Raw genomic sequence first — 17349 nt, forward strand, 5'->3', positions numbered from 1 at the left:
GTGTCGTAAGAGCATAAGATATGGGAGCTGTGGTAGGCCATTCATCCCTCTGTGCCTGCTCTGCTATCCAGTGAGAACATGATTAAGGTTCTATATGTTACATTTGAAAAATGCATCAAAGAAGATATAACAGAAGGGGTAAAGATAATTGCTAAAGTAATCATGAGGGGCATGGTTAGGGTAAATAGTCAAGTTCTCTTCCCAGAACTGCGGGAGGATATAGATTTAAGGTGAGAGGGCAAAGATTTAAAAGGGATCTAAGGGGCAATATTTTCACACAGAGGGTGGTGCATGTTTGGAATGAGCTGCCAGAGGAAATGGTGGAGGCTGATACAATTGCAACATTTAAAAGGCATCAATGCTGGGTATATGAATGGGAAGAGTTTAGAGGGATATGGGCCAAATGCTGGCAAATGGGACTAGATTAATTTAGGATATCTGGTTGGCATGGATGAGATGGACCAAAGGGTCTGTTTCCATACTGTACGTCTCAATGGCTGATCTTTTGCTTTAACACTATTATCATAATAGATTTAATATGTAGAAATCAAGTCATCTCTGCTATGAACATACTTAGTGACTGAGCTTCTGCAGCCCACTGGGTACACAATTCCAAAAGCTCACTATCCTACAGGTGAAGAGATTTCTCCTCATTTCAGACTTAATTGAGTCGTCCTTTATTTGAGACTGTTTCATTTGTCTCTGGACAACACCCATCCCACCAGGAGAAACATCCCTCCAGGGTCTCTCGGGTGGAGTCCTGTAAAAATGATTTATTTTTGAATACAATCACCGTAGCCAGTGACAATCTTGTCCCTGCGCCAGAACGCTGTGAGTTAATTTCCCACTTCTGAGATGTGAGTATAATAGCTAAGATGCCTCTCTGGTGCAGGTGGAGGTACAGTCTTTTGGACGACACAAGAAACCAAGGCTATTTACTGGCCCTCAGGTGGAGGTAAGTGATCACAGAGCACTATTTCAGGGAATAGCTTGGGTGTTCTGCCCAGTTTCTTATTTATCCTTCCACCAGCATAATTGAAAAACAGGCAATCCAGTCAGTAGAAGGCCACTATCCTCACAATGTTGTTGATTGACCCCCTCAGACTCACTAACCTGAGGGGAGTTGAGAGGCAAAGATATTCAGCCAGGCTCTTGGGACTGTGGAGGCATAAGTACCCTAGGACACAAGCATAACCCCCTTCTGCCTCATTCCCATGACAACCCTGGGCCTACATGTCATGGAGATGCAAGTCTCTCACCATCTGGAAACACAAAGGAGGCTGAAATAATAGAAAATGCTGGGAAATCACAGCAGGTCTGGCAGCATCTGTGGAAACACAGTTAATGTTTCAAATTAACAAGTTTCTCTCAGAACAGAAAAGTTCTGAAGAAAGGCCTGTGACCTGAAACATTAACTCTCTCCACAGATCCTGCCAGATCTGGACAAATACTTCCAGAGTTTTCTGTTTTTATTTGAGATCTGCAGCATTTATTTTGATAAAGGAACTTGACAGTGAAAAGTTTCTGATCTGTTTACATCCTTGGAATAAACATTCACAATGTTTTCAGCAAGAACTAGTGACCTGCATGGATCCTCATATAATCTTTTGTTTATAAATCACAAAATGATGACAGATAATCCCTCATCGTTCATTCAAGCATATGGACACTGTCAAAGTGAAGTTTGACAAAAACACTAAACAATGGAGCAAAAATGCAAGGAAATGCAAACAAGCGTGAAATGATGTGTTTTAGTTGGAAGAACACTGAAAGACAATAAAAAAGGGAGGGTACAATTCCAAATGGGGGTGTATTACAGAGGAATCTGGGCATAATTGTGCTCCGTCAAGATTAGAGTAGTGCTGGAAAAGCACAGCAGGTCAGGCAGCATCCGAGGAGCAGGAAAATTGACGTTTCAGGCAAAAGCTCTTCATCAGGAAACTGATGAAGGGCTTTTGCCTGAAACATCAATTTTCCTGCTCCTCGGATGCTGTCTGACCTGCTGCACTTTTCCAGCACTACTCTAATCTTTACTCTAATCTCCAGGATCTGCAGTACCCACTTCTGCTGTATTTGTGCACAGGTCAATGAAGGTAGCAGGACAGGTAGAGATAGCAGTTAATAAAGCATGCACTGTCCTCCACTTTATTAATTAGGGAATAAAGCAGGGAGTTGATGTTGAATTTCATTGGCGTTTGTGGACAGTTGTGAGCGCCACATGTAGGAACAATGTGAATGCATTGGAGAGAGAGTGTGAAGAAGCAATTTACTAGTTATAAGGAAAGATTGTCCTCCCTAGAGAGAGGAAAGCTAAGAGGAGATTAGATAGAGGTTTCGATATCATGAGTTAGCTGGACAGTTTAGTGAGAGAGAAGCTGTTTCCATTTGTAAAGGATACAAGAATGAGAGGTCATAGATTTAAAACACAGATTAGATTGCCTACAGTGTGGAAACAGGCCCTTCAGCCCAACCAATTCTCTGAAGAGTAACCCACCAAGATTCATTTCCCTCTGACTAATGCACCTAACACTATGGGCAATTTAGCACAGCCAATTCACCTGGCCTGCACAGACACAGGGAGAATGCACAAACTCTGCACAGACAGTCACCCGAGCCTGGAATTGAACCTGGGACGCTGGTGCTGTGAGGCAGCAGTGCTAACCACTGACCCACCATGCTGCCTCTTGTAGTGTATACAAAGCAAGGATGATTAGATTAGATTAGATTACTTACAGTGTGGAAACAGGCCCTTCGGCCCAACAAGTCCACACCAACCCGCCGAAGCGCAACCCACCCATACCCCTACATTTACCCCTTACCTAACACTACGGGCAATTTAGCATGGCCAATTCACCTGACCCGCACATCTTTGGACTGTGGGAGGAAACTGGAGCACAGGGAGAACGTGCAAACTCCACACAGTCAGTGGCCTGAGTCGGGAATTGAACCCGGGTCTCAGGCGCTGTGAGGCAGCAGTGCTAACCACTGTGCCACCGTGCCGCCCACAATGTGGGATGTGGGAAAAAAAAATTGCACAGAGCAAGTAGTTAGAGTATGGAGTGAACTGCCTGAAAATGTGATGGAAGCTGGTTCAACTGAGGTATTCAAGAGGTAATTGGATTTGTTTTTGGATAGCAGGAACTTGGGGAAAAAGACAGGAAATTGACACTAGGTCATAGAACTGAGCCAAATGACCTTCCTATGTGCCGTAATAATTCTGTGAAAGTGTAACTGAGTGCAGTTCACAGCTACTGGAATAGTAGACAATATCATTCGAATAAGGATTAAGACATGCCTGGAACTGTTCGATCTTTGATAAGAATGAGTTGCTCCACTTTCTACGACAGCTTCAGCACAAAAGACAACCTGTCTTGTGTTTCAGCAAAGTCACTAATGCATCGCGAATGAAAATTGAAAGTCGTAATCATAGCTTTCTCATATTGAAATCACACTGACTCAGAATATGGGAAAACAAGGTTTTAGTTCAGACTTGTGAGCACTGTTTATTTTAACACATTGGCTGAAAGCTGGCCAGACTAGCTTGGTATTGAATGTACTTGCTGTTAGAAAGCTGGAGTTGCAGACATTGAGGTAAAGTTTCCAGGAGATTTGTCTTGCCTTCAACAGAAATACCACAGGATCAATGTAAATAGGGTTAGGAGAAGGCCATTAAGCCCTTAAACCTACTTTGCCATTCAACTAGCTCATTGCTATTGCTCCTCATCTAATCACATTGAATACTTATCCCTTGATAACTTTTATCTGACAAAAAAAATCTGTTAATTTCTGCCATCGACAGCAGCACTTCTCCCAGAAAATGCAGAATCTTGAGGAGGAGCATTTCAGATTTGTAGTACTTTTGGTTTGAAAAGAATCCTCCTGAATTTGCTACAGAGTGGTCAGGCTTTCATTGGTGAGCCAGCCAATATTTCACCCTCAGATAACATCAGAGAAAAGGGAGCAGTGTGGGCTTTATGGTCTTGTGAGTGAACATCAACAGTCTCTACACAATATAACAATATACAGAGGGCAGTAAAACAGAACATTCAACTTGAAGCCACTGGACTCAGGCTATAGTTCCCTGTCATTTGACACCACTATGACATAGCTTGTTTCATATGTGCTCTCAGTTGCCATATTTAGCATAAACATACAATTCTGTTGAAAGAGGACTCTTTGCAGTGGTAGTGCCCCTAGCTCTGGGCATGGGCTCAAATCCCACCTGCATCAGAAGTGTGTAATAACATCTGTAATTATTGATTCGCAAATATCTATAATTCCCTTCACAAAAAATGAAACAGGTGATCTGGTCATTATCACATCATTGTTTGTTGAGCGTATAGTCGCAGGTAGACAGGGTGGTGAAGAAGATGTTCAGTGTGCTTTCCTTTATCAGTCAGTGCATTGAGTATTGGATTTGGGATGTCAACTTGTGACTATGCAGAATATTGGCGAGGCCACTTTTGGAATACTGCATGTAATTCTGGTCTCCCTACTATAGGAGAGATGTTGTTAAACTTGAAAGTGTTCAGAAAATATTTACAAGAATGTTGTCAGGATTGAAGGGTTTGAGCTATAAGGAGAGGCTGAATAGGCTGGTGCTGTTTTCCCTGGAGCGTCAGAGGCTGGGGTTATAAGCCTTAATAGAGGTTTATAAAATTATGAGGGGCATGGATAGGATAAATAGACAAGGTCTCTTGCCCAGGGTAGGGGAGTCCAAAACTAAAGGGTATACGTTTAGGGTGAAAGGGGGAAGGTTTATAAGGGATCTAAAGGGCAACTTTTCATGGAACGTGTATGGGATGAGCTGTCAGAGGATGTGGTGCAGGCCGGTACAATTGCAATACTTAAAAGGCATCTGGATGGGTATATGAATAGGAAGGGTTTAGAGGGTTGTGGGCCAAATGCTGGAAAATGGGACTAGATTAATTTAGGATATCTGGTCGGCATGGATGTGTTGGACCGAAGACTCTATATTGCTGCACTGGTTCCCTCATTACAACAGCGACGACACCTCAAAAGGATTTCATTGATAGTAAAATGCCTTCTAAGCACTGGTAATATTAAAAAGATGCTAAATAAATGCAAGTCTTCCTGCCTATACACTTCTATGGCAAGACAAAATAGTTTCTTTACATATGTTTTTAAATATATATTTTCTAATCAACAGCTCTCTGCCTCTCAGTTCTGCCAGTGAGCTTCTGCATACCGCAGAATGTCTCAAGAGTGTTGTGTACTTTTAGAGAGAAGCTAACCACAAAGGTGGCTGAAATGGATTATCCTGGGAACTAAGGTCAGAGTGTAGTGACAGATATGACACTAGGAATCTTGGCCTTATAGACGAACATGAAGGGAGATGCTATGGTCTCATAGTCAGGGTTAGGAGACTGTCAGGGTCCACCCTGAGAAGGCAGGTGACCAGGGAGGTTAGTTCCTGGAGACAGGTACCGACGACCTGGCAGCAGAGGTATAAGAGGGTGAATGCCTTCCTGCCGATGGTCAATGTGAGAGAATGCACCTTTCACACAATGATTGCTACCCACTGACTGTTCATACTGCTCAATCTAATACATCCTCACCACTCGCCCAGGAACACCACCCAGCACTCAGGATTCACACCAAATCAGCAGGTATTTCACTTCAACCCGATACAATAGCATTCTAGACCTCACACCTGCAGAACAAGGTTCCACACAAAGAAAAGGGAGCAGAGCAGAACAGAACCAGAGAGGGGGCACGGAGCCCTCCATTTCCTGAGCCCTGCAGTGGGGAATGTTGTCTATGATCACAGATCTGGTAGCCTCATGGTCCATAGCTATCCATACTTTGACCATAGATCTGCAGCTCCCCCTTCCAACCCTCTCACCTCACACTAACAATCCCTTCTGAGTTCCGGCTATCAGACACTTATGACCTGCAGCCTGGGATCAGCAGAGGCAGGTGTGTCCTGTAAGCAGGCCTGAGCAGAAGGATGCTGTGTTAGCCAGGTCAGCAGCACAGGGTAAAGGGTCAGACTCAGCAGGACTAGTGATGGAAACCACAGGCTCCCATACTGCTCCCATACAGTGAGCCCATCCCATACAGAACACAGTGACCCCACCCCCACATGGAGCATAGTGACCCAGCCAATACAGAGCACAGTGACCCCACCACCATACAGAGCACAGTGAGCCCGTCCCAATCAGATCACAGTGACCCCACCACCCCACACAGAGCACAGTGACCCCAGCCCCCCACACAGAGCACAGTGAGCCCACCACCATACAGAGCACAGTGAGCCCGTCTCAATCAGAGCACAGTGACCCCAGCCCCCCACACAGAGCACAGTGAGCCCACCACCACACAGAGCACAGTGACGCCACCCCCACACAGAGCACAGTGAACCCACCCCCCCCACACAGAGCACAGTGAGCCTGCCCCATACAGAGCACAGTGACCCCACCCCCACACAGAGCACAGTGAGCCTGCCCCATACAGAGCACAGTGAGCCCACCCCCATACAGAGCACAGTGACCCCACCCCCACACAGAGCACAGTGAGCCCGCCCCAATCAGAGCACAGTGACCCCAGCCCCCCACACAGAGCACAGTGAGCCTGCCCCATACAGAGCACAGTGAGCCTGCCCCATACAGAGCACAGTGAGCCCACCACCATACAGAGCACAGTGACCCCAGACCCCCACACAGAGCACAGTGAGCCTGCCCCATGCAGAGCACAGTGACCCCACCCCCATACAGAGCACAGTGACCCCACCCCCACACAGAGCACAGTGAGACTGCCCCATACAGAACACAGTGACCCTGCCCCATAGAGAGCGCAGTGAACCCACCCCACACAGAGCACAGTGAGCCCACCCCCACACAGAGCACAGTGAACCCACCCCACACAGAGCACAGTGAGCCCACCCCCACACAGAGCACAGTGAACCCACCCCACACAGAGCACAGTGAGCCCACCCCCACACAGAGCACAGTGAACCCACCCCACACAGAGCACAGTGAGCCCACCCCCACACAGAGCACAGTGAGCTCACCCCATACAGAGCACAGTGAGCCCACCCCCACACAGAACACAGTGAGCCCACCCCCCACACAGAACACAGTGAGCCCACCCACATTCTGAGCAACAGGGCCCAGTGTTGATTTGCCAAACAACCTCTTGTCATGGTTAAGGCACATAGAGGTGTCTGAGTCCAACCTGGCAGAAGGCAGCATTCAAATCTGGACTTCTGAGCATATCTAGAATCACCCTCCTCCGAGGTGTGCAGCTGCTGACTTTACATTAATGGAGCCTGAAATAATTTCACAAGGACCACTATCCCATCGTCAAGTCACCCTTTATTTTCACCTGGAGAGTCGATGACACTGACCCAGAGCTCCCTCAGAGCCAGCTCTCAGAGTGAACAGAACCTCTGACATTTCTGTCTGTTTTTTTCCCTTTTTTCCTCATACTACCACCTAACAGCGATAGCGCTTATTTTTCCCCAGCACCCATTTCGTGTGTGTGCAGGTGTAGGACACAGCGAAAAACAACAAGTACATAAATCTTTATTTATATTCCACCACCAGGGAGAATGGAAACACTCGTGTGGGCCAGTGGCAAACAGAACTTTTCTCAACAAAGAGCAATTCTGGGTGATCGAAAAGTGAAAAGGGAAGGCAGGGACTAAATCAAAATAGAGTTGGAGGGGGAACTAAAACAGTCCACACCTCATGGTGCCCACTTCTCCCTGAAAATCTCGAGTGTATTAGTAGACACTGAGTGCTCCTTCTCAAGGGACACCTGGGCTTACTCCTGTTTATTTTTTTAATCTTTATTCAGTTTCCACCACCAGGAAGAAAAGACACACCCGAGTGGCCAGTGATAGTTACTCCTGTTTATATCTGTCAGCCACAGACCCCTGATTAGACCAGATTAACAGCCGCAATCAGGGAACACATATTCTATGGGGTCCACCTGGCTGACCTTGTTACAATCACTGCAGAAATAAAATCAGGGGAGCGTGGATGAGATTATTAAACCTGCAGTCTGTTGCAAATGCCTGATTAGGCTGTTCATCTCTCTATGTTTCACCCGGTAAATACTTAGAGCTTATATAACTTTAATGCTTTTCCCCCTTTCATATTGTTCTTAGCTGTCACATGTCAGCACAGGGAAAGTAAACTGTGGGAAAGTTAATCGTGAGTAGTTTTTGTTGGAAGAGTTTAAGTTCCTCCACCTTTGAGGCGATATTGAAGCCTGTTAACTAGTCTGACAACCTCAGTGAGGCATTTCTGTTTTCTATGGCCCCCTGCCCATTATGTGTGACTGATGTGTTTAATTTGTTGCAGCTAACTGCTGACTGAGTCAATCAGAGGAGATATGGAACCTTTATTATAAAGACAAATGAGTGATGAGGCTTAGCAAAAATCTCACGTGCATGTTGGTGGGTATTGTTCCCAATATTCCCTTTTAGATATTCTTAATCAAACTGTTATGAAACATGTCTGGACATGAATCAATGAATGAATTTGCTTTATTATCACATGTACTCGAATCAGTACAGTGAAAAGTTTACAAGTTGCCACTTATGGCATCAGCTTAGGTAGAAGATACTTAGGTACAGATACTAAATTATTTGGTATAAATCAGAAAAAAAAAGTTGTCTCAGATAATAATAAAAGGAAAAACTTAAAAAGATGATACCCAGTTACAGTCCTTCCACTTCAGTCTGTGCACCCAGCCTCCGGCCCACTCTAGGCCAAATCTCCAGACCACACTGGGCTTCGAAACTTTAGGCCTCACCTCCTCATGACAATCTCCAGTCCCCTGTCTCTAGCCCAGGGACTTGCCTCCAGTACAGAGGCTCACCTCCAGTCCAGAGACTTCCCTCCAATTCACACCAGGGATACACCTCCTCTCAATGGCCTCCAGTCCCCACCTCCTTCCTGGGGACTTGCTTCTAGTCCAGGGACTCACCTTCAGTCCAGGGACTTGTTTCCAATTCATACCAGGGATGCACCTCCCCGCAACAGCCTCTAGTCTACCTGCCCACCTCACCTCCATCCCAACTGATTCCATCCTGATGAGTTTAGAAAGTTTAAAGAACATGTGGGAATTGAAACCAGATCTTCTGGCCCAGAGGTAGGGACACTGTAAGAGCTCAATAGTTATTTTTACCCTGCACTAAAGTTCGTATTAATGAAATACATAGGCCTTGCAAATCTGGATGCGACTGGGAAATAAATTTGCCAGGATTCAAACTGAGTTTTCCCAGCTGCTGGACTCAGCTATTCCAAGGCTTCAGAGATCATTAACTGTCATCCTCACATCCCATCTTCACTCAACACTGAATGCTGTTAACCATTGCCAGGGTAGATCAGGTCCTTCAAAACTGACAACACCATTTCCACTGCTAATTTATGTAATTCATTGGAAGGAGTGTAGGAATCTGCTGAATGGATGGAATTGAAAAGGCAGAGCTTGAGGAGTTCTGGAAGTGATCAATAAACTTTACACAGAATTTGGGAATGGTTACAGCATAAAATGAGGTCATTTGGTCATCATGCCTCCACCAGCTCTTCAAAGGAGCACCATAACGATTAGAAAGCACATTTGGGTCAGCATGGACAAGATGGGCTGAACAGCCACCTTCTGTACTGTATCATTTCAATGGTTCTATCACATAGTGACAATTTTCTACCTTTTCCCCATCCTCTTGTACTCTATTTCCGTCCAAATAATTACCCAATGCACTCTTGAATGCCTCAATTGACAGTTACCATTGCAGGAAAGAACTTATAAAAGAAAAATCACCCACTGAGCAAACTTAACCAGAAAACGGTGCAAATACTCAGCCAGTCAGGTAGAGAAAAGTAGATCATCCAATTCTTCCAGTCTCTGGATTTTCAAAATATAAGTAGGTTGGGAGAAGCCCATCAGGACCCTGGGGATATCCTGAAACACGGAGAAATTAAGTTGCCCAGGAAGTTTTAACTGACTTCCAGTACCCAGAATTCCTCCAATACTGAGCCCAAGCTGAAGACTTGGGTCAGGCACGTAGCTGGATATTTATCCAGGAGGTGGAGCACTGGTTTATACTTAACTCCATGGTTAGCCAGTGTTACTAAACTGAGCAGCAAACCAAGAACCTTGTCCTGACAATCCTCAGACCCATCAAACTCCAACCTGCCTGGCTACAACATCCTCCCCCCTCCAACATCTGACCCAAACACCCACTGACTGACTACCCTACCCCACCCACCCAACTAACCCAGCGACCCGAGTAATCCCAAACCCAGCCCCACTGTGCCACACACTCACACATTCCTCCACTCACCGTTGTTGTTCAAGGGTGTAAGGGTGTGAAAAGGTTAACATGAGGAGTACCTGAAGCATCACCCAGTATGATAATGCAATTCAGACTTGGTGGGAGTTCAGATAAGGATCTCGAAGGAGCAAATCTTAATATCCAGATCAGGAAAGGTTGAAGAGTAAGAGGCAACTTAACTGAAACACGTAAGATACCAAGAGGTCTTTATACAATAAATGTAGAAAGAATTCTTGTGGAAGACTCTAGAACCAGGAGTCATAGTTTAAAAAATAAGACGGTTGTGTTATCAGCTTTGGAGTGATGTTCTTTTTAGAAACTTAACACATAAATAAGCCAAGTACCCAGATGTTGTCACAGACTACAATCCCTCTGCACTGTAGTACCTAGGGCACAAGCTGTGTCTGGAGATTACTCTGTATTGTATATATTAGTTTAGCTGTAATTAAAACCACCAGAGATCCTCCACATTCCTCATTTGTATGACAGACCATCAAAATGATATATGAACTCTTTGACTTCCATATGTGTTAATTTTACAATTCCTATCTGAGTATAACTGCTATTGCCCAAAGCTTATGTGCTTTCGCTTGTAGCATTCAAGAGATGTCTTTGGAAAAAAATACATTCCATGATCAATTTTGGAGTGATATCCCTTTGAAAGATCAACTTGGAAATGCTTCAAGTACCCACATGTTGTCACATGAGGACTGGATGTAGGATCGCTGCACTGCAGCATTAAAGGCACAAGCCATGGCTATGGATTCTCTACCGTATGCATTAGTTTAGAAGATAAATAAGACCACCAGAGATCTTCAATTAAACAGAATCCATGTACAGTACACTTTTTTAACATCCAGCACCTCTGGGACCAGGAGTGTACTAATTGATCAAATATTGGAGAGAATCAAGAGATCCACATAATCAATGTAAAACACACACCAAATAATAGAAATGTAGTGCAGGGGGTTCAAACATCACTTCACCCACAGCATAAATAAAACTTAGTATCAGAGTCTTCGCAACTGGCTCCTCAGACATTGTGGTAGATCATTGACTCGAAATCGAATCAGCTGTAGACATTTCGTGTGGCCATTTGATTGAACAACACATCGCAGTAAATACATTTTAGAAACTGTAATAATTGGGCAGAATAATACAGTAAATCTTGTGGTATTCGAGGTTATTATAATCATTAAAGATGTTGGTTCATTAGGTGCCAGTTAAAACAAACTTTGTTTCACCTCATTTATGTTACACAATGCAATCAATTTGTTAAAACACACAAGTGTTATCCATTTAAGACAGAGATGAGGGGAAGCATTTTCTCACAGAAAGTTGTGAGGTTTTTAAGCTCACTTTCCCCAAAGCTGATGGAAGCTGTGGTTTTGAATATATTTAAGGCAGAATCGAATGGATTCTTGATAAGCAAGGGAGTGAAAGGTTTCCCAACTAGGTGAGAATATGGAGCAGTCCGATGAATTTGTATTCTTAATGCTGAGGAGTCTCGCTGAATCTGCAGTGTGTTACTCTGATATTACATACTCAAGCTGCATAAAGATTTGCTGAACATCCAGCCAGAAAGTGCTTTCGGTTCTGATCAACAAGTTGTGAGGGAGAGGCACTCAAACTTTGGAAGTGGTGAGAAACAGTGGTTTCCCCTAAGACTGGAACACTTCAGCTGTGAAGTGGGATCATTAAGAATCCTCTTGACTGTACTTAAAATACTATGTGGAATAGAAAAAGGTAATCCTGAGCTAATCCTAATTCTAGACAGCACTGCAACACAAAGGGACGTGAATACAAACTAGTAAAATGATACTACGGGATAGAAAGTGAATTGCAATTACGTGGCACTTTCAAGTCCACGAGACACCCAAATCTAATGAATACATTTGAAAAGTAGTTAGGGTTTGTATGTGGTCAATCATTGTAGTTATCTGCACACAGTAGTGAGAGAAATGACTAACTAAATTGGTTTTGGTGATGTTGCATTCCAGGATAAATTTTGATCACATCATCTGGTGAACTGTATTGCTTTTTTTATGATTTAAATGATCTTTAACATCTATTTGAACATAACCAACGGTTTAATGTATTGTCAAAGAATCAGCCCCTCTGATCATCCAGCATTCTGTTTGATGCAGACATGTCAGCCTTCAGTACATGTTTAAGATCTGCAATGTTGTTTTAACATGAATCCATGGGTGGTGAGGTTATTACCACAGCACCAAGGAGATACTTGGAGCTGAATTTTCCCAGCTCTGGTGACACAGGATTGGAGAAGGCTATCATGATCAAGGAGGAGCCACTCCAGGATAGTTCTACAATGTGTTCCTGCCTCCAGGAACAAGCTGGTTTCTACCCACTCTACAGATATAGACAATTGTGGCAAATGAGACCCTGCTTAGGGACCATGACATCAGCGCTCATTCAATTTTGGATAGGTCCGCTGACTCATATGGAGGTCACCAGCTCTAATGAGGGAGACCAGGGCCATTGGAGGCAAAGACTCCATGTCTTAATGACACAGCCAGAAGAGGAAAGTGCATAACCTCCTGTGTCTGTTCCCAGAGGGTAATTTTGCCTCCATTCCCAATGGCCCTTCTGGCTCCAGATCTCTTTATTTGATGATATGAATGCAGATAGATGAGAGCATTGCGTACTGAGACACTATCACAGCCTCTTACCTGCCTCAGCAGTACCTACTTCTCCTGATGGATCCTGGCATCAACGTAAGCTTCTTGCATTCCAAGTCTGGGGCCACAATTAGGCAGCCTTCAGACTGTGACATGGGGTACAGGGGTGGTGTGGGTGGGCCCAGGACTCCCACTTGAACGCAACAACGGATCCTGAAAATTGAAAACTTGATTTCAGACAACATTTCAGAAAGAGAAAGTAGAAAAGTCACACAACTTACAGGAAATATTGGGGGGGAAAGAAAAGCAACATTGCTTCTACTGAACTCTAATTAGCAGAACTGAGAAATGACAAATGGAAATCCCACGACACACTGCTATTACAATATGACATTTGAAGCTTCAATTTTAAATGTGCCCACAGGAAATTAGGATGGGAAAAGCTGACACAAAAATCTGACAGAAACATTACAATAGAAAACACACTTTGTTAACTACAGAGTGCCATAGGTTGGAGTAGCAGCAAGCCAGAAGGAAAGAAAACAGCAATAGTTGAAAATAAATGTATTGGTCACACCGAAGCTCCATTTTGAGGTATACAAATCCAGTCGGATAGCTGATTTACTGGCTTTTCCTTGTGGGACACATCACTATGATGCTACTTTCTATTTCTAGTCTTTTAATGTCTCTGCTGTTTTCAAATTTCAGCTAATCCCAGCGCTCAGGAAGCAGAAGAATTGCAGGAAGACGGGCTGAAGTGTCTGAACAACTTGGCAGCTGCCCAGCTGAAGTTGGAGCTCCAAGATGAGGTGATTGCCTCCAGTAACGCTGTGCTGCAGCTGGACCCCAATAATGTGAAAGCTTTGTTCAGGAAAGGAAAAGTTGAGTATCGACAACTCCCCACCAGCATTTCCTTATTGCGTGTATTCACTTTGTGTGGGTTTTCCCATTTGCGTGAAGCTCTTTCTTCCCTTCATTTATCAATGAATTCCAGCTGGAGTCACATGTAGGCAGACCAGGTAAGGATGACAGATTTCCTTCCCCAAAAAATATTAGTGAGCTAGATGGGTTTTCCCAACAATCAGCAATGGTTTCATGACCATCATTGGTCTTTTCATTCCCGATTTGTTTTCATTGAATCCAAATTCCAACATCTGCCATGCGAGATTCGAACATTCCTGATGAAGGGCTTTTGCCTGAAATGTCGATTTTCCTGCTCCTCGGAAGCTGCCTGACCTGCTGTGCTTTTCCAGCACCACTCTAATCTTGACTACATGTGACTCCAGACCAACAGCAATATGAGGAGAAAGTGAGGACTGCAGATGCTGGAGATCAGAGCTGAAAATGTGTTGCTGGAAAAGCGCAGCAGGTCAGGCAGCATCCAAGGAACAGGAGAATCGAAGTTTCGGGCATGAGCCCTTCTTCAGGAATGAGCCTTTCCTGAAGAAGGGCTCATGCCTGAAACGTCGATTCTCCTGCTCTTTGGATGCTGCCTGACCTGCTGCGCTTTTCCAGCAACATATTTTCAGCTCAACAGCAATATGAGTAATTCTTAAACTGCCCTCTAGGCAATTAGGTTGGACAATAAATTCTGGTCCAGCCAGCAACATCTTTGTGAATGAATTAAAAAAGACTCTATTGAGACTGGTATCCTGTCACCAACTCACCTTTTATTAACATGCGGAGAATCCTTAACACTGATCTAGCTCCCTCAGAGCCAGCTCTCACAACGAACAGTACCTCTGACACTCCTGCTTATATCTGTCAGCCAGGACTCCATAATTGGATCAGGTCAACAGTCCCAATCAGGGAACTCATATTCGAGACAAAAATCGAAATTGCTGGAAAAGCTCAGCTGGTGTGCAGCATCTGTGGAGAGAAATCAGAGTTAACGTTTTCAGGTTGACTAACCCTTCCTCAGTTCTATGAGGCCCGCCTGGCTGACCTCACTACAGAAGGTTAACCCATCTATTTGAATGAATCACTTCTCCACTAGCTAGGGAATCATAGATCAGCTATATCTCAGGAGGCGGCCGTTCAGTCCTCTGCATCTGTGCAAGCTCTCGGTAGTTATATCTCAGCTAGTCCCACTCCCCTGCCTTTAATCCTGGCAGAAAGGAAGGGGAAAGGAACATCATACCAATATATTTGGCATTTGCACACTTCTATTGTGGGCGGCACAGTGGCACAGTGGTTAGCACTGCTACCTCACAGCGCCAGAGACCCGGGTTCAATTCCCGCCTCAGGTGACTGACTGTGTGGAGTTTGCAGGTTCTCCCCGTGTCTGCGTGGGTTTCCTCCGGGTGCTCCGGTTTCCTCCCACAGTCCAAAGATGTGCAGGTCAGGTGAATTGGCCATGCTAAATTCTCCGTAGTGTTAGGTAAGGGGTAAATGTAGGGGTATGGGTGGGTTGCGCTTCGGTGGGTCGGTGTGGACTTGTAGGGCCGAAGGGCCTGTTTCCACACTGTAAGTAATCTAATCTAATCTATTCACCCAGTCCAGCATCAGGCAATGAGTAAGAGTTAAGAATGAACCACTGTTTGAGAAAATATGCTGTCTTTTTGGACTCACTTCAGGTTTAGAGGCATCAAAGCCTCATCTGAACTAACGGGTTCTCATCTATTCTTATCAAACCACAACCATGTTGGGTGATTCCCTTCACTTGTAATTTCAAGCACTGTCCCCAGGATTGATGGAGAACTAAATGGATTTTGTTTGTACGTCCGCAGATGTTTCACGCTTAGAGATCACTTGTCATTATCACTTTCTAGAGAAAGCTTAACACGCCCTCCTTAAACTAAAAAATAGTGGAGTAAGCACTGTTTGCTGCTATTTAGCTGGCATAAAATGGGCATAAAATGTTCAATTTCAGACACCAACTTGCCACATTCCAAGGAATAATGTTTTGCCAGAAGTTAACCTGAATTAAGTTGAAATTAACTTAAATAAAGTTATGTTCCTTGCAAATATCAACAGACAGTGAATGAAAGAAACATAGAGAATCCTGGAGAAACTCAGCATCTGTGGATAGAGAAACAAAGTTAATGTTTCAAGTCTTGTATATCTTTCTCTACAGATGCTGCCAGGCCTGCTGAGTTTCTCCAATGTTCTGTTTCAGATTTCCAGAATCCACAGTATTTTGTCTTTAACAGAGACCTCACAATAGCAGACATTGGGCCTACCCAGCTCATGTTTCTTTCAGCATCCAGCTCTGTGGCCTAAGTAACATCCGCCAACTAGTGATACTTTCCTGAATAAAACCTGATCCCACTGCCACTGCCCTAATCCCGTCTCCAAACCGTCAGGAGGCAGGTGGCCTTTTGGCCTTTGATAAAAAGTCATTTGCTGCTGCAGGCTCTCCAGCTACTATTTTAGGCAGATGTGATCCAAGGCCTGAGGCCTAATTTAACCACAAGTTTCCTGGTTTGTGTGTGCTGAATGTGGGCACTGTATCAATTCATTGACATAGTCACCAAGCATTTATGAGCCCAAGCCTCATTCCTGAAGAAGGGCTCATGCCGGAAACTTCGATTCTCCTGCTCCTTGGATGCTGCCTGACCTGCTGCGCTTTTCCAGCAACACATTTTCAGCTCTGATCTCCAGCATCTGCAGACCTCGCTTGCTCCACCAAGCATTTATTGCCTGAGACTTCATAGAAACCCATCTCTCTCATTTCAAACAGTCTTTACAGGTATCAGGGCATTAGAATTGTAGGATTGGAAATGACAATTTAGCAAGATGTTAAGACAAAGAATCTTCCAAACGAAGGATGCTTGCCAGGCTTTTCAATGTGCGACTCTTTTTTCACACACAATGTGGTTGAAATATTGAATACACAATTTTCCATTGGTCAGTGTAATAACAAAGTAATCCATATGACCTCTCTCCAATTCAAACAGGAAGGGAAAAGAATCAGAAGCTGAATTGCCTTGCTTTCTGAAGAAACTTTAATCCCAATGTAAAAATCTTCTCTATGCATGTTGGATATTCATATCTTTGGACAAAAATGCAAGTAAATTTAAATCACGTGTTAACTTTCCTACCAGACCTCTCTCTTCTAATTTATAATTTGTTTTTCACAAGTGCAAAGCCCTCTCAGCTTTAAGGACAGAACACTTAATGCTGAATGTTAATCAGAAACTTGCTGTTTGTATTTGATGAGATTACAGCACACAATATTTTTCAGTCTTAAAAGCCAAGCAGCTGGCTACACCTCATCTCTGCAGTAAGTACACTTGCCCAAAGATAACACATGAAAGAGTATTAGGTCCTAATAGGTAGCTCCAAACACATTTCTCTGAAACAAAATCAGTGTTTATTGTGGAAATGGACATGGAAGATATGGAATGTAGGGAAACAGATGGTGACATCTTGAAAAATGCCCATATTACAGAGGAGGAA

At 44.2% G+C, this 17349-nt stretch overlaps 1 protein-coding gene across 1 annotated transcript in view; it reads left to right on the plus strand.

Annotated features, from left to right (window-relative positions):
* The window catches only part of fkbp16 (FKBP prolyl isomerase 16), a 181349-nt gene that overhangs the window by 145564 nt on the left and 18436 nt on the right, over positions 1–17349 (plus strand). Inside the window, exon 6 of the mRNA XM_060852871.1 lies at positions 13657–13829. Within this exon, the coding sequence (XP_060708854.1) occupies positions 13657–13829 (173 nt within the window). The remainder of the gene's footprint in view (positions 1–13656; positions 13830–17349) is intronic.

This window comes from Hemiscyllium ocellatum, chromosome 39 (assembly GCF_020745735.1).
Source record: "Hemiscyllium ocellatum isolate sHemOce1 chromosome 39, sHemOce1.pat.X.cur, whole genome shotgun sequence".
NCBI lineage: Eukaryota > Metazoa > Chordata > Chondrichthyes > Orectolobiformes > Hemiscylliidae > Hemiscyllium > Hemiscyllium ocellatum.